The sequence below is a fragment of the Pelodiscus sinensis genome, chromosome 3, assembly GCF_049634645.1.
Source record: "Pelodiscus sinensis isolate JC-2024 chromosome 3, ASM4963464v1, whole genome shotgun sequence".
Lineage (NCBI taxonomy): Eukaryota > Metazoa > Chordata > Testudines > Trionychidae > Pelodiscus > Pelodiscus sinensis.
Window position 1 is genome coordinate 67,821,350 of NC_134713.1, and position 27,277 is coordinate 67,848,626.

Sequence of the window (27,277 nt, forward strand, 5' to 3'; positions counted from 1 at the left end):
ACCCTATTCCTGCAAATACGACAGCTGGCTCAACCCTCTTTGGGGCAACTGTGCTCCCCTCTGCTCCAGCCCGGCAGCGCCTCTCTAGCCCGCCGTTCACCCAGGCTCCATCTCTGTCCTTGGGTTTGTCCCTCTTCCCGGCCGCACGTGCGGGAGCGGCGGGCGCTGTACGCTGGCACCGCACAAACTAGGCAGTCCCGGGCCGCAGCCCTTCGCGGCAGGGAGACCCTTCGGATTCCCAAGTACGGGCGGAGGAGGGCAGCGGACTAAGCATGCATTACTGCGCATGCTCGCCGGGCAGAGGCTTCGCCAAGAGTTACTGCGCATGCTCGCCGGGCAGAGGCTTCGCCAAGAGTTACTGCGCATGCTCGCAAGTCGGCGCATGCTCAGTCACAGTCAGGGAGCCAAACCCAAACGGAATTGCAAAGCCCATGATAAGGTAACTGTCCCACATAGGCGCTCAACGGCCGCGAGCGGGAGTAGCCGTTAGGCGCAGCTGCTGCTTGCCCCTTCCGCAAGCTCTGCCGCGTGAGTAACGGGGAGCCCCAAAGTGCCTCCCCCCCTTCCCACCCGGGGCCCCTGCTCTGCCCGGCGACAGGGGCGCAGGCAGCAGTGACGCTGGCGGGGAGCGGGATGGTGCCGGGGCTGGCGTCTCCCACCCGGACCCTGCGCGCTCCTCTGCGGGCCGTGGCCGGCTGGAGCGCTGCGCGGGGGAGAAACGCCCACGCTCCTCCCCGGCCATCGCCGCCGTTGGGCCGCGGGCCGAGCGGGGCCGGGCCTGTGCTGGCTGCCCGGGGCTGGGGGGCGAGCGCTCCCCTCCTGTCTGCGTGTCGGCCTGAGGCCCACAGGCGCTCAGCCCCTGAGGAAGCGTCAGGTGCCCGCAGTCTGCCTGACGCTCCCTGCTGCGAGTCCAACCCCACGGGGCTGGTGTGGGTTGTGGGGTTTTGTATGTAAGTGTTTGTGTCACTCACGTGGGTGCACAAAAATCGCGCACATCCAAGGGGAGACTAGCGGACTAGACAGAGGAAATAGTCAATGTCTCTGAAACTAGCGCTCCAAATGTCCCTAGCAGAGCCCGCCCGTTATTTCTCTCTTTAAACCCCTTTATTTGTAGCCGTTTTGAATAGGGATGCAAAAATGCCATTTTACCATTACACGGGGCTAAGGATTTGGTTTTTAAAAACCATATATGGTTGTGACAATTTTCTTCCACTATTTGATCTGAGGAAGTGGGTCTGGCCCACGAAAGCTCATCATCTAATAAACCATCTTGTTAGTCTTTAAAGTGCTACATAGTCCTGCATTTTGCTTCAGCTACCCCAGACTAACACGGCTACATCTCTATCACTGTTTTTAAAAAAGTAACTTTTTTGAATATAGGAGTATAAAAGCTGTGAATAAAGCAAGTATGTAAGCATTTTGGAGATAGAGGGAAGACTGTAATCCATATTTCACTACGAGCACACACATGGGAAAATGTTAGCTTTTGCTGAGTCCTTATGGACTGAAAGATGTTTGTGTCTTTGTCTATTAGGGATAATTTAAAAAAAACAACAACTAGTCTGGTAGCACTTTAAAGGCTAACAAAACATGTACATGATATGAGCTTTCCTGGGCAGAGCCCACTTATGTTAGCTATTGCGTAATTGAATAATCATGTGACCACATGAAATTTTAGTGGTTATTATTCAGTAGTTCCTAGGGGTGGGGCTCGCAGCCAGTGTGCTCCCAGCTCCACTCCCAGAGAGCCCACAATCACCCCATGCTGCTGCTTCTGTGGCAGGGGGAGTCGGTCCACAAGAGGACCCAATTTAAAAAACAGCTCCCTGTGCAGACCGGCTGCCTGCCGTACCGCTGCCTCTGATAGAGGCAGAAGCATGGGGTGGGAGAAGCCCCTGTCCTTGGGGGAGTCTGAGCTCCTCGTAGATAGGGGCTGCTTCTGTGGAACAGCCTCTGTCTGCAGCAGACCCAGGCTCCCTGTGCTTATTGGCTCCAGCCTGCCCCCCAACACACAGTCTCCGCTCTCCTGCCTCTCTGTCAGAGGCAACAGCTTGGGGGTGTCAGAGGGAAAGGCAGATCTGGTGCTGATGGTGAGCTGGCTTTTAAAGTAGCTCCTGATAGGCATTGGCTTCTGCTCCGCTCGGCCCCTCCTCCCCCACCTCTGATTCAGAGGCAGCAAGTGGGGGGAGGGGAGAATGCGTGTAGATAACAAGATTAACCAATAAGCCTGGGAAGCTTTGGAAGAATGCTTCCCTGTATGGCAGGAGGGCTGTATGGAGCTGCTCAGTGCGACCCTCCTGCCACACAGGGAAACTCTCTTCTGCAACACGAGGGGACCCTGCCCCTGCCCAGTGCTGATTGGCTGAAAGGCGGGGCAGGACACATCTCTCCCAACAGCTGTGGTTGGATGGGAAGTGCATTGCTGAGTGGTGTACTCCAGTCCTGGCCTGCAGAGCTGCTGTGATGCAGATAGCAGCGCAAGGCTAGTTGAGGGGGTGGGGCAGGGCAGCAACTGAGGGCTCCAGGGGCAGCGCTAGTGCTGGGGGTTCTGGAGGATGAGCTCTTGGGGGGGGGGGGCGGGTCTTTGGTGGCAGGGCTGGCTCTGGGGGGAGGGTTGGGTACAGGGGGCTCTGGAAACTGGGCTAGCAGTGACATTGGGTAAATCTAAAGCAGTCACTTGGTCTGGCCCACGAAAGTGCATCATCTAATAAACCTTCTTGTTAGTCTGGTGTAGCTGAAAGAAAATACAGGACCATGTAGCACTTTAAAGACTAACACAGCTACATTTCTATCACTTGGAAATAGTGTAATCCAAATTCCCACTTCATAGTGTTTAGTAGCAGAAATACAGTTGAGACGTAAAATGTTAGATAAAATGTGTAATCCACTGATGCTGTAAAGCAGGCTATTCAACTTTGGAAGCCCCAGGGCCACAGTGATACTCGCAGCACATGCTGAGGGCCACAGCTTAAGTGTAGTTGCATATACATGCAAATATATATGCAGATAGCCTTTTGCACACTGATGGGCATGAGTACAAAGATTAAGGCAAGACTACACAACACACAGGCCCCATTTAAGTCTGTTCTGCTGATATTAATAAAATGCAATGTTTACCCGATTTCTATCCATATGACAGCACTTTAATGAGCCCAGGAATTTAACTACTAAAACGCATATCAACAGAATACTGTTATATTGACTACTTTTTTGTTTTGGTTTCCACCCACGGGCCACATGTTGAGCCCCATGTAAAACTAAATCTCACTAAATAGGGCTCCATGTTGAGTAGCCCTGCTGTAAAGTCTTGTCTCATATTTCATGAAAAGATGTATGCATAATCTTTGAGACTGTATGTGTTGTTTATTTTTTATTTCCAGCAATGGAGATATCTACGGGAGGATGCAAACATAGTGCATTGTTAGAAGTTACATTTATTCCTAAATCCTATTTAGAAATGTTATGAAGTATCTAATATTGCTTAATTGATAAGTTCAGATCTTATTAAAATATCTTTTTCTTCACCTCTTGTAGCTGGAATATTGTGGTTTAGACTCTTAAACTATGACAATATGGCAAGATTTCACAGAAGAACTTGCATTATTTTGTTGCTTTTTATTTTATTCATTTGCTCCATGATGATGGCTTTGAAGACTCTGAGACCTGACAGAGCTGGTTTTGGGGATCCATTTGGACTTGGTCTCTTACCGGAACTTCAACAACGAACATTTTTAGAAAATAAACATAGTTCCCTAAATGCTGCCAAGGAGGATAGGGTAGCAAACACCAATACGCACAGTATTGCAGTTAACAGCATGAAAACATCTATGGCCCCTATAAGGAAGTTGGAAGAGGAACTGCCTTTACCTAATTATAACTTCCATGTGTTCTACTACAGCTGGTTTGGGAATCCACAATTTGATGGTAAATATATTCACTGGAACCATCCACTGGTACCACATTGGGATTCCAAAATTGCAAACAATTATCCAAAAGGAAGACACAATCCTCCAGATGATATTGCATCCAGTTTTTACCCTGAACTTGGAACTTACAGTTCTAAAGACCCTGCTGTCATAGAAGCCCACATGCAACAAATGCGATCAGCCTCTGTTGGTAATAAATATTTGTTTATTTTTACATTTTTTTCATTTGTTTGACCTCAGATATTTGAGTAAACAGAATTGTTCACTTCCTTTGTTTTTTCTATTTATTGGAATTTAAGGAACCTTTGGTATTTTCTTTGTGTACATGAGAAATTTGTCAATGATTGATTCATGGAACTTCTGTTTCTAACAAATGACTTTGTGCTTCGGGTTCAGTCCATAATTTAGTGTCTCTTCTTTCAAGCTGCTTCATATTGATAGACCTGTATAGAGCAGATGTAGGTTTGGTGACTGTCTCTATAAACCATATTTCTCGCAGACCACACAAAGAACCCTTTTGGCCAAATATGATCTTCAGGCCAGAGGTTGCCCACCAGTTATTTAGATGAAGGAATTTTAATATTTGTTTACCTGTTAAACAGTATTTCTGTAGTGTAAACATTACACATGTAGGAATTTTTGTAGTGGATATGTCTTTCAAATAGAGATCTGCCTTTTGGGTGCATCTAGACTACATTCCTCTTTCGAAAGAGGAATGTAAATGAAGGAAATTGAAAATGCAAATGAAGTGCAGACTTACAAATCTCGTGCTTCATTTGCATAATCACATCCGATCACTTTTTTTGAAAGTTTTTTCCAGAAAATAAAAAAAAGCAGGGAAGAAAGGGAAAGAAAACCCTTTTTCAAAAGAACCCTGTAAAACTCATTTTTTCAGGAATAAGTGTTCTTTAAAAAAAGGTTGGTTTTTTTTCAAAAGAACCACGTCTAGACTGCTTTTTTTGAAAAAGATTTTTTTTAAAAAGCAATCGGACGTGATTATGCAAATGAAGTGTGAGATTTGTAAATCCGTGCTTCATTTGCATTTTCAATTTCCTTCACTTACATTCTTCTTTCGAAAGAGGAATATAGTCTAGACTCACCCTATATATTTCTGTAATGGTTCTCAGGCAATTCAGAACCAAATGTCACCTTCCCCACCTCCATCAAGAGGAAGACTTGCTTGGGTGTTAGCTCCCTCACACCTCCAGCCTATTAGGCAAAGTCCAGAGGAGACTGTTTGGGTAGCTATCTTAACAATAGGTACACCCTAGTTCACCTCTTTTGAAGCAATCCCTGTAGTATGCAACCCCTTATCCATTGAACACTCTCAGAAATCCTAGGTATGCTGCCTTCAGGGGGATCGTGTGCACACCAGTTTGTATGATTCTACTTAGGATCAATAATACTACAGCGTTAGATGCATTTATACTGAAAACAACCATAAGTTTATTATCAAATTTTTAAGAGATAATGAGTAAGGATATAGAAACATATGGTGACATATAAAATGATTATAACCCACTTTCTAGTGTCTATATTTAACATATTAATCTGCAGTCTAAAATAGGTTTATCACATCTAAAGTATTGCCTGTTAACTTTTTAGGTGCAAGATAAATTTGTCTTTTTGCCTTCTCCTTGTATCCCCCAAAGTTTATTGCATGGCTGGGGGGACTGCACAGTGGAGCCAGTGGTGGCTTTTAAGGCGGAATTGGCTTTTAAGGCGGCTCCCCTCAGCACTGGCTCCTGCCTCCCTCCCCTCTGTGCCTCTGTAGGAGGCAGCAAGGTGTGGGGGAACAGGCAGGTCGATGGAGCTGGCACACCTAGGGAGTCTTCGTAAAAGCTGACTCCCCACGCCTGTCAGCTCCAGCATTCCCCTTCACCCTCCGCGCTGCTGCCTCTCTATCAGAGGCAGCAGTGCAGAGGTCCGGGGGCAGGCAATCTGAGGCTGTGGGGAGCCGCTTAAAGCCAGCTCTTCATGGGCACCAGTTCCCCCCCCCCACCCCCTCCACTGCCTCTGATACCTGGAGCTGAGGGGGGCAGCAAGGGGTGGTACATGTAGTCGACAACATTAACTGATGACCTAGGCTTATCAGTTAATTGGGTAGTCAACTACACATTGACATTTCTATCCCAGACCCTGGGGAAATCCTGCTGCCTCCCTGTTTGTAGATCCCCCACTGATTTGGGTCATTTAACCTCTTCTAAAATATCCCACCCTATTTCACCTTCTCTTCTTGTGGAGGTGACCACAGCAAGGAAAGATGAAATGATGAACAGATAGCAAGGTTTCAAAGGGTTTCCCCATGAGTGTGTATAACAAGGTTAAGATCCCAGATTGGCACACTTGCTATATATTTCAAATAGACAAAGTCATCTTAAGACTTCGTTCTAAATTTCTCCCAAAGGTGGTATCCTTATTTCATTTAAACCGACCAATCTATTTAATGGTGTTCTTTCTGAAACATTACACTGACATCAGGACACATCTCTCCACTCTCTCAATGTCTATAGGGCCCTCCAGTTCTACCTAGAAAGAACAAAAAGATTTAGAAAATCCTCCTACCTCTTATTGGTTACAGAGTGATCCAAGGATGAGGCCATCTCCAAACAAAGATTATCTAAGTATATGGTGGACTAGATCTGCTTATGCTATCACCAGAACAATGTCCTGGCTTCAACTGTGATTTGTGCACACTCCACCAGAGCATTGTCCACGTCACTAGACTTTGTTACCTGGGCTTTGGCCCACATGTTTACCAACCACTGTTCCTTCCAACAACATTCCTCTGCAGACACACAGTTTGGACTCTTTCTACTCTCATCTAGATCCTCGAGGGATACTGCTTCATAGTCACCTACAGGGGAATACTTCAAAAAAGAGATTACTCATCCTGTGCAGTTACTCATCCTGTGCAGTAACAGAGGATCTTCAAAGTGGTTATCTCTTTGGGTGCTCCACTACACACACACTCTCTCTCTGCTTCAGAGTTTCACTCTTACTCTCTGGGGTAGAGAAGGATGGATGGCAGTGCATGTAAGGTAACCTCTTGAAGTGGTGCGAGATTACTATTGCACATGCAAGGCCAACTGGGGCACTATCACTACAAATCTGTGACTAAAAGTGCAGTGTGGCAAGACACCTAAAGTGGAACAGTCATCTCGAATAACCTTAGTTACTGCACAAGGTGAGCAACCTTCTCATATAGTGCCTACTCTCTCACTTTTGTGAACTAATGTCATTCATATATAATGACTTTATTACCTGACTCTAAACCCCAACAATTGTTCCATTGCATTTCAGACCATATGACTTGTCCACTGGATGTGTCTGCCGTTAAAATGTGTCAACCATCCTTTTTTTTCTAATCTAAAGGCAACCCATGACCTCCAAACAATAAGAATATTGTACAAAGATGGTGGATATTATGATTTTTATGTAGTAACTAAGACTTTAGTATAGGTATTGTTGCATTTTACATTATTCAGTGGGCTGATGAACAGGGTCCCCTGTAAGTTGGATGGTTTGTGACCACTTGAGAAATTCAAATCTTACCCTTCTGATTAGCAGAGAATCCACAACTAGGCTTTTTGTTTCTATGGGTGGTGCCTTGGTGCACATAAAAGGTTCATTCCACACATGGATGGAAAAGATTAGACAGTATATAGGAGGGAGGAATTGTATATGACACTTAAGCAAAGTACAGAAATAGCAATGATAGAATTTTATCAGGCCATTTGTCTGCTCATCTGCACTAATTGCAGGGTCAAATTAAGTATGCAGCTACATACATTGAAGTTATATTAAAGTCTTTCCCTTTTTCCATCATAAAAAAATGTCAAACCATACTTCCATATTATTCCCATAAGAATTATGTACATATATTTTGTACTAGAATAGTTATCCAACATTGCTCGGGTCCTTAATTAATGTTTGTTTTTGGGACAATAAAATGAAAATTTACATGCTTTCTTTAAATCATTGCTGAGGGTTGGGGTGAGAATGAGAGGCTCAGAATACATGATGCCCTGGGAAGAGAGGACTACCCTAGCCCTGTCTCATCACCGCAGCTTATAACCAGGTGAGACACACCACTCCGTGGCCATTGCAGCTTCAGGATGCATAGCCAGGGGAGGGGTGCATGTTCCCTTCTGGGGCAGATCCAGATTCATCTGTTCTCTGTTTGCCCCAGCTAGATTGAGGAATGCAGCAAGCTGTGAAGTTTCCTTTCACTCCCTGACAATGTTCCCATGTGACTCGGGGGTGGGGGGGAATCTGCCCTTCCTCCCTAAAGGATGCCTGGGAGGGGGTGAAGTCCAGGGCTGACTGTATAAACTATGTTGCACATTAATGTGAATATTTATACTTTTCATGTACTTCTGTTTCTTTAAAATTTTAGTAGGCATAGTTTATTTTTGGTGGTATAACTCATGTTTTGTATCTTAGGTGTCATAGCACTTTCGTGGTACCCACCTGGTATGGCTGATGAAAATGGGGAACCTGCTGAAGATTTGGTGCCTGTTATTTTGGATAATGCACATAAATACAATCTAAAGGTATAGTATTTTTAAAGTATTCATGTTCAGTAAATCTCTAAATCAAATGTACAGATATATTTTTGCTCATGGTCTCAGTAATTTGTACACTTTTAACTGTTGTGTATATATATTGGCTATAAACAGACTAAAAGCTTTATTTTTCATGGGGTGTGGTATGTGTGGATTCTTAATTGTTTGGCTTTCATGAAACAAAGCCCTCTTTAGGGGGCAGTGCTCCTGGGAGATGGCAATGGCCTTATAGCTGAGCCCTCCCAGAGCTCCCAGCTAGTACAGTGTGGCTACGTCTATACTGGCATGATTTTCCGAAAATGGTTTTAACGGAAAAGTTTTCCGTTAAAAGCATTTTTGGAAAAGCATGTCTAGATTGGCAGGATGCTTTTCCGCAAAAGCACTTTTTGAGGAAAAGCGTCCGTGGCCAATCTAGACACGGTTTTCTGCAAAAAAGCCCCGATCGCCATTTTCGCGATCAGGGCTTCTTTGCAGAAAACACTACTGTGCTGTCTACACTGGCCCTTTTGCGCAAAAGTCTTTCAGAAAAAGACTTTTGCCCGAACGGAGCAGCATAGTATTTCCGGAAAAGCACTGATGATCTTACATGATATCATCAGTGCTTTTGTGGAAATTCAAGCGGCCAGTGTAGACAGCTGGCAAGTTTTTCCGCAAAATCATTTGATTTTTGCGGAAAAACTTGCCAGTCTAGACACAGCTTGTATGTGTTGCTGTGCTGGGGGGCTGTTACTTAACTCTGTGCCTTGGCTGGAGGAGACCAGTCCTTCTAGTCCAGTAGGACAGAATGGTGGGCTCAGTGGCATGACCAGCATGCTGGTTGACAGTATCAAGGAAATCCCTGTGATGCTTCCCATCACAGCATGTATCCTAGAGAAAAAGACTAAGGACATGTCATCCTAGATTGTAGAAGAGACTCAGTGTGGGCAGGGAAAATACCATGGTTTGTATTGGTTTATTTGTCAACACCTAAAGAAAAGAAGAAAGGTTACTTGTTAAGGCACAAAAACAAAAATCTCCTCAAACCTCACCACTTTTCATTTCATGTATGAGTAAAGCAGAAATTTACTTTTTAAGTAATACCTGAATTTCTTTAAGCAGAGAGGAGTCCAGATCAAGGGAAAAATAGGATGATAAAGTTAAAATATTAACTTTTCCATTTCTTTTCCCAAGTCCTGGTTACATAGCTATCTTTTAAATTCTATGCAAAAAGGAACAAAAAACAATTCTGGTTTTGAAAGAGAAAATCAGCATGTCCTATTACCTGTATGGTTATTTCCAGGGAGAGTCAAGTTATGTGCATTTTATCAGCTCCAAATGTATGATAAAGCCAGAATAATAGCTCATTGAAACTGATAGACATAGAGCACAAACTTTTCTTGTCTGATTTAAGGAAAGCTAAATTGTTCTCCTCTAGTTACCCCTCTCCATTTTGAAAATTTACCATTTATTCCTACTCTGTTTCCTGTCTTTTAACCAGTTCTCAGTCCATGAAAGGGTCTTCCCTCTTATCCCATGACAATGTAATTTACACAAGAGACTTTGGTTAAGGACTTTGTCAAAGGCTTTCTGGAAATCTAAGTATACTATATACTACTACTATATCTACTGGATCCCCTTTGTCCACATATTTGTTAACCCCTTCAAAGAACTCTAACAGATTAGTAAGGCATGATTTCCCTTTATAGAAACCACGTTGACTTTTGCCGAACAAATTATGTTCTTCTACATGTCTGACAATTTTATTCTTTACTATTGTTTCAACTAATTTGCCCGGTACTGTTGTTAGACTTACTGGTCTGTAATTGCTAGGGTCGCCTCTAGAGCCCTTTTTAAATATTTTACTTAATATCAGTTCACATTAAATGTTCATCAATTTTTTAAGTTAGTGGTGTTCAGTGGTTAATGGGGACATGGAGCCAGGGGACTCCTGGGTTCAATTACTGGGTCTGGCTGACTTCATATAGTATTTTGTTCAACTCTGATTGCCTTTCTCTTCTTGGGTCTTTCTATAAAATGGATAGAAGGGTAAAATACCTAAATTTCAGAGATGTTGAAAACATACTCTGAGACCCTCTGAAAAATACTGAGAAAAGCAGGGTATAAGCCACTTTAAAGCAAGTTCACAGTAGGAAAATGGACACCTCTTCAGATGCCTTGTGAAATTAAAAACAATTCTTAGGAGCTACACTTCAATAAACTGATTTTAATTCTCTTCTGTTAACTATGTGCCTTAATTTTTTCTGACTTATTCATCAAAAACAAAAAAGGCCTTTGGGTTCAGTATCAATATTCAGTTAATTGGTAGCTTGAAATGACTGAAATGGGAGCTTCCCGCATCTCCTATTGGCCATGAATGGCAAACTGTGGCCACTGGGAGCTGTGAGCAGCCATACCTGTGAATGCTTCAGGTAAACAATGTGGTGGCCCGCCAATGGCAAACCCTGGTGAACCACGACCGGCCTGTGGGCCGCTTGTTGCCTACCCCAACCTGACCTCTAAATTCCACGTTTATCTTGCTCATTGTCCCCAATATCAGGATGTTCCTGCTGATCTTGACTCCAGCATACTGCTTGCTAAGTCCCTACATACAACTTAAATTTGCATCCATCTTCCCAATCATACTGACTGATAATAAAGGTCCTACTTACATCTAGTTACATGTTCAGCCAGACCTGCACTCAGATGGCAGGGTGTGTGTGTGTGTGTGTGTATATACAACAAGTATTAATAACAATAATTATGTACTTTGTTTCTAATTTCACATCTTAAATTTTCTTATTTAAATTTTATATTAAATCACTCGCACTCTGTAAAAACGTATAATACTCTAGCTGTTATGTTAGCACTTAGAATCAATGAAGCTAAACATTACATCAGAATTTTAAATCAATAGAAAATGTTCTCTTTCATCCTATTTTTGGCTTCAGCTTCCCCTTGTTTTCCATTTCCATGTTATTGCTCACTACGTTTCTTACAAAGACCACATAAAACAACTTTCCACTGTGAATAGCTCTATTGTCTTTTGAGCTTTTCCCTCTTTCTTCATTGCTTGTGCCCCTAAGTTTTTATTTTTGATGAACTTTTATTTATCAACTCAATTGTAATAGCTACCTGAACTAGTACATTTAAAATAATTCATTTTTGCCTTTGTGCTATAGCATTAAAGTCTGTATATAGTGTACAAAAGTGAGAGAATGTCAGATTAATTTGAATTTTTAGATTTTTATTGAGATTTAGGAAGTGGAATGAGAATTTACATAGATTCATTATAAAATTAAGTAGTGAATCATGACAAAGGTAAATTATATCTTGAATCACAACTATGGAGCAGATAACTTTGCAGCTCCACTGCTGTAAAGACTGGATCAAATCCTGGGGTTGCAGTCATACATAGTGACTGTGAACCTGCACATAAACTTTTTAGAGGTTGCCATAATGTCAAATTTTTCCTGTTAAGGCCTAAATGTAGTGTACGCTATGAAAGTAATTAAACTATTAAAATAGTGCAGAGAACATAATTTTTAGTATTTTGTAACCATCTTTAGACTTTGAATGCAAAATTTATTAGAGTAAAAGGTGACAGACTAGTTGTTAAACTTATAATCATCATACAAAAGAAAATATTTTCCGTCTAAAGAGAGGAAAAACAAACTCATAGTGTTTAACGGTACCCTTGTCAAGTTCGATTTGTTTCTTTATTGGACTTGAAGTAAAAAAAGAAAAAGAAATAATGGGATAGTTGAGGGAAAACTTAACAATCCTAATCATTCACTTTAGTTGGTGACTGACAAAAAAAATCTTTGTAATAATATCAAATTCATGTGAGACTAGCTGAATATTGGTTTCATTAAATGCGTTAAATGCATTCTAGCTTAAAAATTGCTTCTGAAAAAACTACTCACATTGATGTAAAACATTCTTCTTTTTAATTGAGTAGTTGAAACAATGGAGTTGAGTTTAAAATGAGCTGAAGTGAATAACATAAATAATTTCATAAGCCCCAAGCCTGAAATTCAGAAGTTGCAATGGAACTATATTAAATTTAGTACCTCAATGTTTATTGCTGTTGATAAATCTATAAAACTCTAAATTAAAAGTAAAGTTTTCACAACCTACATTTTAAAATCTAATTTCTCACTGAAAGCTTCTCTTGCAGAATTATTATCTGTAACAAAAAGAATATATTGTTTAGAAGTAGAGCATAAAAACCTTTGAATAGTTGTAATCAGTTTTGACATGCAAATAGATAATGGTTTGGTTAACCAAATTTACACTATATAGCTATCTATGTATTTTAGTAGTTCTGACATGCTTATTCCTTTTCTAGGTAAGTAATCTTTTATATAAAACAAGTAATCATACAATCATAAAATACTTGAACTGGAAGGCACCTCAAGAGGTCATCAAGTTGTAGAATCATAGAGCTGAAAGAAACCTCAGGAAGTCATCAAATCTAGCCCCCTGGCCCAGGCAGGACCAATCCCAACTAAATCAACCCAGACAGGGCTTTGTCAAGCCAAAACTTAAAAACCTCTAGGGATGGAGATTCCACCACCTCACTAGGTAACCCATTCCAGTGCTTTACCACCCTCCTAGTAAAATAGTTTTTCCTAATATCCAACCTAGACCTCTCCCACTGTAACTTGAGACCAATGTTCCTTGTTCTGGCATCTGTCACTACTGTGAACAGCCTCTTTCCATCCTCTTTGGAACCTCCCATCAGAAAGTTGAAGGATGCTATCTAACCCCCCCCCCCCCCCACTCTTCTCTTCTGCAGACTAAACAAACCCAAATCCCTCACTCTCTCCTCATAGGTCATGTGCTTCAGCCCCCTAATCATTTTGGTCACCCTCAGCTGGACCCTCTCCAATGCATCCACATCCTTTCTACAGTGGGGGGCCCAGAGCTGTGTACACTATTCTAGATGTGGCTTCACCAGAGCTGAATAAAGGGGAATAATCACTTATCTGGATCTGCTGGCAGTGCTCCTCCTATTGCACTCCAATATGCCATTAGCCTTCTTTGCTACAAGGGCACACTGTTGACTCATATATCCAGCTTCTCATCCACTGTCATCCCCGGGTCCTTTTCTGCTGAACTGCTACTTAGCCATTCGGTCCCCAGCCTGTAATAATGCTTGGGAGTCTTCCGTCCTAAGGGCAGGACTCTACACTTCTCCTTGTTGAACCTCAGATTTCTTTTGGCTCAATCCTAATCTGTCCAGGTCATTCTGGACCCTATCCCTGCCCTCCGGCGTATCTAGCTCTCCCCGTAGTTTAGTGTCATCTGCAAACTTGCTGAGGGTGCAATCCATCCCCTCATCCAGGTCATTAATAAAGATGTTGAACAAAAACGGTCCAAGAACAGATCCTTGGGGCACTCCTCTAGAAAACAACCGCCAACCTGACAGAGCCTTTGATCACAACTCTTGGGGCCTGACAGTCTAGCTAGTTTTCTATCCATTTTACAGTCCATTTATCCAATCCATATTCCCTTAACTTGCTGGCAAGAACATTGTGGGAGACCATATCAAAAGCTTTACTAAAGTCAAGGTATATCACATCCACTGACTTTCCCATATCTTTAGAGCCAGTTACTTCAAAGTCTGCGTTTCTGAAGTCCAAGGTGTGTATTTTACTATTCTTTTCTTCCTTTGGTCAGGATCCTGAAATCTGCCATCTCATGATCACTGCTTCCCAGATTGTCACCTACTTCCCCTATTATCTCCTCCTTGTTTGTGAGCAGCAGGACAAGCTGCACACAGCCTCTGGTCGGATCTTGTAGCACTTGTACCAAGAAGCTATCCCCAACATTCTCCAAAAACTTCCTGGATTGTCTGTGTACTGCCGTATTGGTCTGCCAACAGATGTCAGGGTGATTAAAGTCGCCCATGAGAACCAAGGCCTGTGATCTGGAAACTTCTCTCAGTTGTCCAAAGAAAGCCTCATCCACCTGATTCAGCGGCCTGTAGCAGACGCCAACCACAACATCACTGCTGTTGCTTACACCTCTAAACTTGATCCACAGACTCAATAGGCTTTTCTCCCTCTATATACTGGAGTTCTGAGCAATCATAGTGCTCTCTTACATACAGTGCAACTCCTCCTTTTCTCCCCTGCCTGTTCTTCCTGAATAGTTTATACCCTTCCATGACAGTGCTCCAGTCATGCAAGTCATCCCACCAAGTCTCTGTTATCCCAATCAAATTGTAGTTCTTGGACTGGGCCAGGGCCTTCAATTCTTCCTCTTTGTTACCCAGGCTTCTCACATTGGTGTACAAACATGTTAGATAACCAGTTGATCACCCTACCCTCTGCATTCGAATCAGGGGTCCTCCTTTGTTGCTCGTTCCTCTTTGCATTTCTTCCTGGTATCCAACTTCCCCACTCCTCTTTGGGTTTTGGTCACCGTCTCCCAACAAACCTAGTTTAAAGACCTCCTCACTATGTTTGCAAGCCTGCCCACGAAGATGCTCCTTCCTCTCTGTTAGGTGGATCCCATCTCTACCTAAGAATCCTTGTGCCCGGAACAGAGTCCCATGGTTAAAGAAACCAAAGCCCTCTCTGCGACATCACCTGTGCAACCACGCATTTACTTCCTCAATTTGACGATCCCTACCCACTCCTTTCCCTTCAACAGGGAGGATGGATGAGAACACCACTTACACTCCGAATTCTTTGATTCTTTTTCCCAACTCTACGTATTCTGAAGTAACCCGCTCAAGGTCATTCTTGGCTGTATCGTTGGTTCCCACATGGAGAAGCAGGAAGGGGTAGCGATCCAAAGGTTTGATAAGTTTTGTAAGCCTCTCAGGCACATCCTGAATTCGAGCTCCTGGTAAGCAGCACACTTCTTAAGATGCCAGGTCCGGACGGCAGATGGATGGCTCAGTCCCTCTTAGGAGGGAGTCCTCGACCACCACCACCCGCCTTCTTCTTTTGGGGGTAGTTGTCATGGAACCCCCATCTCTAGGACTATGCATCCCATGCATTCCAGTTGAAGTGGTTCCCTTCCGATTTGTTCCTTGTGAGGTCCCTTCCAAAGCATTCTCCATCGCAGAGCCTGTGGAGAGAGCTTGAAAGCAATTTCCTGCCTCTGTAGGAATGAGGGATTCCCGTGCTGACTTTTTTTCTTTCTAGAAGTTACATGCTGCCAGTTCTCTTCCTCGTCCTGTACTGCCCTCTCTGGCTCTTCTGCCTGCCTTGCTTGCAGGATTAAACGCTGCCTTCTATCGAGGAAGTCTTCATCCTCTCGGATCAAGCATTGGGTCAACACTTGGGCCTCCACTCCTCTAATTTTTTCTTCCAAAATGGCGACCAGCTTGCACTTAGTGCAGATCCCTTCTTTCTTCTGGGAGGAGGACAAGGTAACAGCAAAACTATCACCATCCATATCTGCTGTCCTAAAAAAGGGTTTACACACTACACACAGCCACTTCCCTCAAGAGTCCTGTAGTTACTTCTTCCTTACCTGGAGAACTCCCTCTCTAAACTCTCTGTTTGCCATCACCTGTTCGCAGACTGTTGACTCATATTTAGCTTATGATCCACAATGAACAGGACCACAAGAGAGTAGTTGTACAGTTTTTCTTTTTTTAACTAAATCTGTTGAATATTGGCAGTCTAAAAATAGTGAGTCTTGCATCAGTATTCAGGAATAATGGTCTTGAAATAATTACACATAGCATTGTGGAGCTGTTTGAGTCCCTCTCTAGAGCTCTCTTGGTGTGCCTTATAGGTCTTAGAGAAATAGCACCTAATGACTTTTACATTCCTCAGTGAATAATTTGTATTGCATTTATTGCTTTTTCACTTTACAGGTCACTTTTCATATTGAGCCATACAAAGATCGAGATGATCGCAGTATGTACAGCAATGTGAAGTACATAGTAGACAAGTAAGTGCTTTCTAAAATTTGTTTTTGGTTTTATCACACGTCCTCGTAAGTATTTCTCAATTGTTGTATGAACTCTTAAACTTCATATGGTATGACCTGAGCTTGAGAGAAATTAAAAGGACTGTTTTGCTCATAACTAACTGACTAGAACTAACACATTTATTTGGGCGTAAGCTTTCGTGAGTGGGAACCCACTTTGTCAGGTTCAGGAAGTGGAAACTCTGGGTGGGCAGGTGTGTGTGTATATATAAACAAGCAAAGATGAGTGTGATACATTTACTATGTGGAGGACCAATGCTAACACAGTCAATTCAGTCATAAGCCACGTCCACCCTAACTGAATTGTCAAATGCAGAGTCTGAGAATCACAGAGTGCTTAGCTTTATACATCATTGTCAGAGAACTGAAGCTCTCAAAATGGGGTGTGTGCCAGGTATTTTCAATGCAGTTTGGTGAAGCAGCCTGTTAGTCCTCACAAACAACCCAATGACAATCATTTACCTTCTAAAGCAGAGGACAGCCCGTTTTCCTCGAGTCTGTCAAGGATTGACGGTGCTATTGGTATCTGTCTGTATTGCCAACTCAGTTGGCCTAGAAGCATCATACCTGCAGGGCATACGGAACAACTTAGCAGATCATCTGAGCAGATAGTTTGAATCACTGCAAGTGGTCTTTTTGCCCACATTTGGTCAGATGTATCTTCCAGCAGTAGGAGTTTCCCCATATGACCCAATTTCTGATAAACTCCAGCAGAAAGTGTCAGCAGTTTTGCTCTCTATTGTGTGTCAGCCCATATTTCATAACAGATGCCCTTTTACTGACATGAGCAGGTAGGCTACTTTGTGCTTTCTCACCAGTCCCACTCATTCACAGGATATTGCGCAAGATAAGACAGGACCAAGCCAGAGTCATACTCACAGCCCCAGCACTGGTTCTCCACTGTCCTGGCACTGTCAGTGAAACCTCTAGGTTCACTTCGCTAATCTGGGACCTTTTCTCTCAGGATCATGGACATCTCCTTTACCTGAGCCTACCGTCCATTCACTTAATTACATGGATTTTCCATAAAGTAGACACTAGTGAGCAAGCTTGATCCCTATGTTCAGTAGATCCCTTGTCCTGCCTTCCTAATGTGAGTCAGCTCCATCCCTGGGGTGTCTGTGTTGGCTGTCTGGCTGCTCCTAGGGTGGGCAGGGCTTGATCCCACCAACCTGTGCTCCCCAGGCGAATGCCCTATCCCCTGCTCTACTCCAGAGCCCACCCCACCTCCCTACCTTCAGTGGGTCAGCTGATGGTGATGCTCCTGGGTGGGCTGGGCTCGAACACTAGAGAGCAAGCTTGCTTGAAAGATGTTCATGTGGTCCTGCTGAATAGTTGAAAACCTTCTGAAAGGGCTTTTTACCTTGTTAAATTCAGGGATGTGTCTATCTTTTACCAGAGTGTGGTATCACCGGCCACCTTCAGTTCAACGTATTTTGGGCTACTTCTATTTGAAACACTAAGATTTGGTGGTTTGTTCCCTCAAACTACATCTGGCTGTTACTTCACTGTTCCACCCTAAAGTGGATCGTTTCTGTGTTTTCTCCTGTGATAAGTTTTTAATGGATTTAGACAAATTACATCTTCAAGTTCAAGACCCTGTTTCCCCAGAGATTTTAAACGTATGCCTCTCCCCACATCTGAGCCACTGCTGCATCTGTCAATAAAGGTGACATCTTTGGTGGTGGTGATTTTGGCTGGAAAGGTAGGGGAGCTGCAGACCTTGATATAAAGATCTGCATATACAGTTTTTGTTTTTAAAGGAAAAGTTTTACCTGCATCTTCATCCAAAGTTCATCCTAAAGGTGATTTCCCCTTTCCATGTCAATCAGTTAATTTATTTGCCTGTGTTCTACCAAAAACACAACCAAGGAGGAAGAAGAGTGTTTAACTTGGATGACAGAATAAGTCACTTTCATAGATCCTCCTAGCTGTTTGTAGCAGTGGCAGACAGAGTTAGAGGTCATTCAGTCTCGATCCAGAGAATGTCTTCCAGGCTATGCATGTACTAGGACTTGGCTAATATTGCTCCATCTGACAGAATTGCTACTCATTTGATGAGGCCAGTGTCATCCTCGGCAGCCTTTCTGGCACAAGTTTCATTTACAAACATTTATAAAAGTGTCAGCCTGATCTTCAGTCCGCCTGTTTGCCTCCCATTGTACTGTAGCTCAGTACTTTGGGAATGATGCTGGAATGGGATGAGTTGCTCTCCAGTCTTTACTGAAATAGATTCCTAACTCAAACTGGAAGACGGGAGGCAGGATAAGAGCACAATGCACGTGTGCAGTCACTCCAAGAAAACTTATTACTAACCCGTCCCATAACTCATTTTGTGAGATGTTGCATATTTCCATTCCATGACCTGCCCTTCTACACCACTTCAGAGTTGTGGCAAGAAGAACTGAGGGGGACTAGAGGTGAGACTACTCTTGATACTTGCATGCTTTGATGTGCAGCAGCAGCAGGGGAAGCTTGAGCAATCCAGTAAGAGCCACCGAGGGAAAAAGTTTCTGATGGCTGTGCACTGGGTACACCCAATACTAACAATGGAATGGATATGTGCAACACATTTCAAAGGCCAACAGTTATGGAACCAGATTACTAGCCATTTTGGATCTCACACTTCATGATATCTCAGGCTGACATCTGTAACTACATTTATTTAAGCTCATTAGATGATTGTATTTTATTTAACAAAAAATGTTCTAGGCACACAGGTTGCCAGCTAAACTTCTAATGGGCTAACCCAAAATATCTTTAAATTCAGTCCAGCCTGAGAGTCAGAATATATGGGCAGCTACTCATTTTTGGTTTTGTTTTATTGCTGTCACGTAAGAGTATATTTCATATTGATTCAACAAATTGGTATTTTGCCTTTGAGAGGAAAGAGATATAGCTACTTCTAGGACTTGATGCTAATAATTAAGGTATGCTGTAGATTGTTGTTTCCTTGCTGCAATGTAAGGGTACGTCTAGACTACAGGGATTTGTCGACAGAAGTTTTGTCGACAGATACTGTCGACAAAGCTTCTGTCAACAAAGAGCATCTAGACTACATTCAGTTCTGTCGACAAAGCAAGCTGCTTTGTCGACAAAACCCTGTAGTCTAGACACAACCCTACATGCAATAACACCTTCTGTCAACAGAACTCTGTCTACAAGACGTTATGCCTCGTAAAATTAGGTTTACCAGCGTCGACAAAACTGCTGAGTTCTGTCGACGTTATGTCGACAGAACTCAGCGGTAGTGTAGACGCAGGTATAGTTTTGTCGACAAAAGTCCACTTTTGTCGACAAAACTCTGTAGTCTAGACACACCCTAAGTTTCCAGCATGTGAATAAAAATATATTTGTATGATAACATAACAATTAAATTAATCTTGAAAAATATAATTTTACAATTAATCAGTACTCCATTCAGTATTTGAATGACTTATTTCCAACTGGCATGTTATTTATTAATATTTACCATATTTTTTGTTTGCCTTATAGATATGGAGGCCATCCAGCCTTTTACTGGCATAAGACCAGCACAGGAAGAAACTTGCCCATGTTTTATGTTTATGATTCTTATGTAACAATCCCTGAAATATGGGCAAATCTATTAACTGTTTCCGGATCCCAGAGCATTCGCAATACACAATATGATGGATTATTCATTGCACTTCTAGTGGAAGAAAAACATAAACATGATATCCACAGAAGTGGTTTTGATGGAATTTATACGTACTTTGCCACCAATGGTTTTTCTTATGGCTCATCTCATCACAATTGGCCAACTCTAAAAGCCTTTTGTGACAGCAACAACTTAATGTTCATTCCAAGTGTGGGGCCAGGGTACACTGACACCAGCATTCGGCCCTGGAATAACCACAACACCCGCAACCGTGTTAATGGGAAGTATTATGAGACTTCCTTCAGTGCTGCACTTTTGGTGCGACCAGAAATTATTTCCATCACCTCTTTCAATGAATGGCATGAAGGGACTCAGATTGAAAAAGCTGTTCCTAAGAGAACTGGACAGGTAACTTACCTGGATTACAAGCCTCATAAACCGACTATGTATCTGGAGCTCACTCACAAGTGGTCAGAGAAATATAGTAAGGAAAAAGAACAGTGGCTTATTTGAGATGCCACTACCCTTGTTTGTAAATAAATTGTCCATATGAAAGGTGAAAGTTACACTGGAGATTCTAATTCAGCCAATGAAGATGTCTTTTATCATGACTATACTTTAAAAAAATATTTGAATGTGGTAGGTCCTATTGCTGTACCTGAGTTAAAATTAACTTTGACTCCTTTTAGAAGCTAAAATAATAGTGAGCCAATAGTGGTATCTCTAGGTTATTGGATGTTGTATTTGGTGGATATTTTGTGAAATGCTAAATACTTATTCATAATTTGTATGTAAAGCTAAGAGAAACTCTACCTGGAATAATGCAAAGGTGACTCAAGTAGAGTTAGACAGAAATTAGCATAGTTACATTTATTATTTTTAGATATATATGTGTGTGTGTGTGTGTGTGTGTGTGTGTGTGTGTGTGTGTGTGTGTGTGTGTATGTATGTTTCAGATTTGAATACAAGTGTAATTAGTTGTGTCTTGATAATTCCTCAAAGGATAAATTCTTTGTGTACATGAAATAACATATCAAATTGTTACACCATTTGTACATCTTGTAGCAAGCAAAGAGATTACTTTAACAGTTTACTTATCTATGGTAAATCCACCAAGAATGGTGTGAAATTGTTCTAAAATGTACAGCTTTTAAAACTTTTGGTTTAAAAAATTGATGACAGCTTGTTTAATTCCAAATTAGTCTTGTATTTGGATTTTGCATTGTGTTAACTATGGAGTGTTATCAAAATGCACTGAGCTCTTATAACTAAATTTAAACCAAAGAAGAAATAATAGTACCTATAACGAGAGGGGAATTTCTGGTGAAATTACTCAACATAAGAAAAGTCTGTTTCTTAAATAAGATTTTCTTTAATGTTTACAAGGGATAAGCTCTTTTTTATTATTTATTGCAGACCTAGATTCAGTGTTTGGAAAAGTTGAAAGGATTAAATCACAAATATTTACTAGTCCTACAGTTGATTCGTTTTCTAGAGCAGCCTTTATTACATGATTTTAGCAGCACATAGCCTTCAGCCGCTAGAATGAATGTGTCTCTTTCCCTTTGAAATCTGAGATTTCAAGTTTTCAGACAGTTCATTGATTTCCTGTAGTACTCAAGGTATCACCTATCAAAATCATGTCAGAATTCAGATGAGGAGAAAATAAAGCAAGATAATAGTGTTATTACATTTAATAATGTGGCATGGCTAGAAATGAATGCTTAATCCTTTTTGAAAGCTGAGATTCTCAGGTTTCAAATGCTATAAATCATTCATTTATAGCAGTGATTGTTTCTGAGACACCATTCAAAAATTGTCTGCCTAGCAATGCATTTTTGGCACTTATCCTATACTAAATAGAGCAAATCCCCAATCTTGAACCCATGCGGGCTTTGCTATTTGGTTTTACAGTTGTGGTGAATTTGAGAGTATTTTTGCAAGTACTTAATCTGTAGCATAGTATAATTGCTTTTTATTTATTATTATTTACTTTAAGCCCTGATCCAACATTGTGATTCATTGTGTAAACTGATGCAAGCCCAGTAATCTGCCCAAGCAGTCTCAATGCAGGATTGAAAAAGTGAAAATATTTTTCTGAAACATGTTGAAATGTAATCTATTGACATGTTATTGTTGATTTGTTAGTGACTTCCTAATGTAAAAGAAGGAAGAGTTGATCTGAAATGTATCACCATAGCATAAAGACAACTTTTACCAAACTTATCATACAGGGAAACTGTCTGAAATTCTTTAATTCTTCTATACTTCCAGGATTGTACATAAGATTTCATGTCAGATTATTACTTGATTCTGTTAGTAAGCTCCAAGCATCGTAGGCATGGAAATTTCAACTTACTTGTAACTATCATAGGTCCACTGTACTAAGTTGAATATTCAGGACCATATTCTCAGCTACAGCCAAGGAACATGGAGGATAGCTTACAAAAGAGGCATCAGAGAAGCCAGTTGTGGTTCCCAGTGATGGGATCAGTCCTGCTTTTGTCCTAGTGTAGTTAGGAGCAGCTTCAAGATATTCTAAACTACACTGACCGTCAGAGTGTTTCCATAAATTAGGGGTTGCAAGGCACAGACTAAAAACCATTTTACATGAATAAGCTCCCTGTGCAAGGAGCGTGAAAAGAAGATGGTTTAGACATATCTCTATGCCTCATTCACAATGGTTAGGACTGGATGCTTTAAGTGACATTAGTGTAGTGCAGATTTGTCCTAATGTATGTGAAAGTTGTGCCCACTGTATCAGATGAAATGCATGTATGTAAATAAAAATAGAGTTGGAAAAGAAAGAATAGAGCATTGTCCTGCATCTTGTATAGTCACTTATACCAGGGCAGAGTAAGTGTAAAATTATACTAAATCATAACATATATATAATGTGCAAATGTAAGAGTGCACAGTCCTTTCATTAATTTTCTCATTTCTGGCTTTGTGTCTCAGCAACTTAAGAGATGCTTATGATTCCTCCTACATGAACTAGGGAAAGGCTCAAACCATTAGATCATCTTCAAGTGCTGTCCCAGTTTGAGGTCTGCTTTAGGAGTTGATTCACCCCTTCACTTGTAGCCAGAGATTTAAGGTATCCATGCCTAGTTGGACTGCACATGCGCAAACTCTGTCTCATTGCCTCAGGTGGTTTACTGAAGTTATGTACTCAATCCTGCTCCCATGTCCTTCTCTACTGCCATTGGCTGGAGTCAGAGAATTCTGAAAAAGTTTAGAAGAGAGGAAGTCTTTACCTGTTTTATTCAAGTTTTCTCAGCTTTAGGTCCTTTTTAGCTCTTGTTTACTAGCACTTTTTAGACCGTTTGCAATCAACTTTTGATTGCCTATTTTCCCCACAGTATTTCCTCTTCAAATTTGACTGGTATGGTCCCTCTAGTTTATGCAGTTTATGGAAACCTTTGAACTTATTGTAACCTCAGAATAAAACTGAAGATACCTTTCTCTAGTTTAAAAAAAAAAAACTTAACCAAACCACATTGTTCTCGAAGGATCACACATCAGCGCTGGATGGCGGATTTTAACCAATTTTAAAATATTTAAAGATGCAAATAAGTACCTGGCTAGGAATTTCAAAACCACATAGATTGGCTAGGATTCCCACTGTAATCAAAATCCCACAACCTTTTTATGATTTGGATTTAATGTACTGTCTGGGTAGAAAATATCAAAGTTTGGAATTAATTTGAGACTTCCCAATAGTCTTGAAACACTCCCTGCTGTTCTTGGAAAAAGCAAATAGGGTGTGTGTCGGAGGGGGTGGGAGAGAGGCTATGTCTTTTGAGGGTGGCTGAGCTGTCTTACTTTCTAGTAGGTGGAGTCGTAGGCATAGCTTAGAGTAAAGACCATTTTCATCAGATTAGGTTGAGGAGTGAAGACTTCTGCAAACACAGTGAATCTCCTTTCTTCACAGTTTGTAAGCAATGAACCCCAAAGAGTCAAACACCTTGAAAAGAGATTAGAATTTTATTTTTCAAGTTTTTAGGAACAACTGCCCTTGCAGTATGTTCAGCTAGAAGTCAGTATAGCTGAACAGTGTGATCCTAGTAAGTATCTTGATATTCTTTCTCAATCTATTTATGAGCCTACACTCTGGACTTTGGTAGTATCCTCCACCTTTCCCCAAGTCTATTTCAAAACACATTGCAATGATTGCCATTAAAATCTTTACAGTGAGATGTAGCAATTGTTTGCCATTAGTATTCAGTATAGATAACACTGCACTAATGATATTTAGACAAAAATAAAGCTTTAAATGATTATTAATTGCAGTCATTTGCTATTATCTTTGTGCTCCATAAAAATGCTTAGAATCACTGGTGACATACTACTAAACAATCATGGTTGAGGAAAGCAATAATGACAATATACAGGTAATGCTCTCTAAGGCTAGGTATTAATGTCTCTTAATCCAGATAATACACTTAAACACCCCTGCTGTGAAGGCCCTGTTAATTTAGTTGTAATCTTCAGATTCTGACAGGCCCAAGTAATTTTTTGATATACTTATCTATTTTTGTAAGCTATACCTAAACTGAAGCACAATCCATCCTCTGTGTTTTCAGAACCTTTGTCTACTGTATATTGCACAGATTTGAAAAAGTCTGGCCTTTTTTTCTAGGCAAGAGAGCACATGTATCTATTTTTCACATACTGTTAACCCTTTATGGCTGTCGTCATCTTTTGAATTCACAGCTTAAATCTTGGATCAATCGGTTTTATTTGGAGAGTTCTTTTTTGTCTTGTGGTGCAAATATTCTGTCACAGACTAGACCAGTTTTTTTTACAGGAGTCTTTACTGACTTTCACCATGAAATTCTGTATACACTGTGTACCTAATGTATACTTTGATGTTATATATATACCTTTTGATAGTCTTTTGCGTGGGTTTTTCAGGTGCCCTTTATAACGTATTACGGAAAAAATATATTGCACATAGTTTTTCTTGCTAGTGGTTGGAAATAGAGACAAATTTAATACATTTTTAGCAATTGGACCAAATTAAAATAGTTTGGTGTTTTAGGTTTATGCAAAACATATGTATTAACTTAATAACAGACATACTTTGTTTCTAAAAAATCCTATGTATATGCTACTTAACACATGGTAAAAATCTCTGGCAAACTATTATAATATCTAGAAGCATTAGTTCAGGTTCTTTTACTTGCAAAGAAGTTCTAACGTTCTACAGTAATCCATGTTAAACAATTCAGTATCATTACTTTTTGTGAACCTCAAAATATTGTCAATCTGTTACATTAGTCCAGATTTAAATCTGTTTTTAAAGTAACTTTATTTCTAAGAAATCCTGTATAGTTCCAATATAATCAACGTTACAGTATCTTGGTTTTGATATGTTTTTTATAAAAAAGCATGATATGTCTCATGAATTTTACAAAATGTGTTATGATTTTGTTGTGATGTTAATATTTTGGTGTGTGTGTGTAAAGGACAGCGCTTAAATCAGTTACACATGAGGTGCTTTTGTTTTCCTATCTGGCTGTAGAAGTGTGTTTACTAATGTGGCCTGATTCTGTCACCCTTTTTCCAGGTACTATTCAGTGTGTGAGATTTGTCTCATAATCTAGCTCATAGCAAATCATTTTAGTACATAGTGTTCATTTATAATCATGTTTACAAAAAAAACTAGATGCTTAAATGTTTATGAACAGTAACTGTGTGCCAAAAATGCCATGATTCTTCCAATAGACTAGTAACAATGTAGAAAGTGCATTGTCTATCAAATACCTCAATTCTAAGATTGTATTTTACATGAGACAATGCAATATCTAACATGGCATATTGATTCTTTCTGTGAACTGTCTGCTGCTCTAATTGGTATATAAAAGGAGATTGGGTCTCCAAAATTTACTTACCGTATTTTTCCGGCGTATAGGGCGACTGGGCGTATAAGACGACCCCCTAATTTTTTAATTAAAAGATAGGGTTTCACTTATACCCCAGCGCCCCTCCGCCTCCTTTGCTCCCGGTGTCCCTGGTCTGCTGGAGACGGTCCCCAGCTGACCAGAGGCACCGGGAGCAAAGCCGCAGCAGCTTTGCAAAGCCTCAGGGGAAGCCAGCGGCGGGGCAGCCCAGGTGCGCCTGGGATGTATACCCGGCGTACAAGACGACCCCCGATTTTTGGGGGATGTTTTTTAACATAAAGTCGTCTTGTACGCCGGAATATACGGTATTCATCTGCCACCTGCCAGTCAGTTTCTATCATGTGAGACTGCATATTCAATGAAAGACAGAAGAGAATAATGATGCAGAACCACTAATGGTACAAATCCATGAAAAATATTTGGTCTGATTCTTATGTTTTTAAATAGGCAAAACTTCTACTGAAATTACATTTGACAGTAAAAGGCTTTCTCTACAGGGCACAACTCTCAAAAATACCCAGAGGCCTTTGAAAAGGCCTGCCATGTTTAACCCAGAGATGAAAAATGTAGGATTTAGGTTTGCATTTTCAAGTGGTGAAAGGAGAAGACTCAGTACATATATATTCTAGAGAAAAGCATAATGGCAATAATCGCCCAATCTTAAGGCAGAAGAGTTTATTCCTGTTTTGCCTGTGGGAAAAATGGATCAAGATCCAAAATCTGGATATCAGAGACTCAAGATGCATTGTCCTAATCTAGTTAAAAAGCAACCAAAATATAAATGCTCCACTTGTATAAGTTATTGAGGAAACTTACCTGTAAATAATCAATTGTTGGAAAACACCGTTTTAAGATATTTGTAGTACATTTTGCTATTCACTGTAGTAAATTAGATTTATTATACTAAGAAACTACTGAGTTAGAAATATATTCATTCATTACTATATGTTTCTACATATGCTCTAAGGTACTTTGAAGCATAGAATAGTTTAATTTTTGTTGCACTTCAGTTTGATGACCACTACAATTTCTGACACTTATCACTGTTGTTAATGTGGAATGTTTTGCTATGCACAGTATTTAATTTACTATAGCCTAAAGAAATGCTATGCATGTCTCAGGAAATTCAAAATTTAATCAAACACAAAATATGCTTGAAATTGTAAAACTATATTAAGTACCTTGTTATGTAATTGTCATTCTAAGAGGAGACTGTAAATGATTTCTGGATATTTTGGTAAATAAAATTTCTATTACAGCGTTTTGTTCATTTACAGAAAATATGGTACTAAGAACTGATGAGAAAATGGAATGAAATTTTAA

At 40.8% G+C, this 27,277-nt stretch overlaps 1 protein-coding gene across 2 annotated transcripts; it reads left to right on the plus strand.

Annotated features, from left to right (window-relative positions):
* Positions 1-304: 304 nt before the first annotated feature.
* MANEA (mannosidase endo-alpha) lies at positions 305-27,212 on the plus strand. 2 transcript variants are annotated; one of them, XM_006118415.4, is made up of 5 exons: positions 305-439; positions 3,535-4,116; positions 8,373-8,482; positions 16,314-16,390; positions 19,925-27,212. In XM_006118415.4, the coding sequence occupies exons 2-5, from the start codon at positions 3,573-3,575 to the stop codon at positions 20,559-20,561; spliced, it is 1,368 nt and encodes a 455-aa protein (XP_006118477.2). In that variant the 5' UTR covers positions 305-439; positions 3,535-3,572; the 3' UTR covers positions 20,562-27,212. The 2 variants fall into 2 exon arrangements, with proteins under 2 accessions (XP_006118477.2, XP_006118478.2); XM_006118416.4 differs by having other exon boundaries at positions 423-528.
* The last annotated feature ends 65 nt before the right edge of the window (positions 27,213-27,277 follow it).

Coding starts and splice junctions, on each gene's coding strand:
- MANEA (XM_006118415.4), top strand. CDS start 3,573: ATGGCAAGATTTCACAGAAGAACTTGCATTATTTTGTTGCTTTTTATT. Junction 4,117..8,372: donor AATGCGATCAGCCTCTGTTG/GTAATAAATATT, acceptor TTTGTATCTTAG/GTGTCATAGCACTTTCGTGG. Junction 8,483..16,313: donor CACATAAATACAATCTAAAG/GTATAGTATTTT, acceptor TTCACTTTACAG/GTCACTTTTCATATTGAGCC.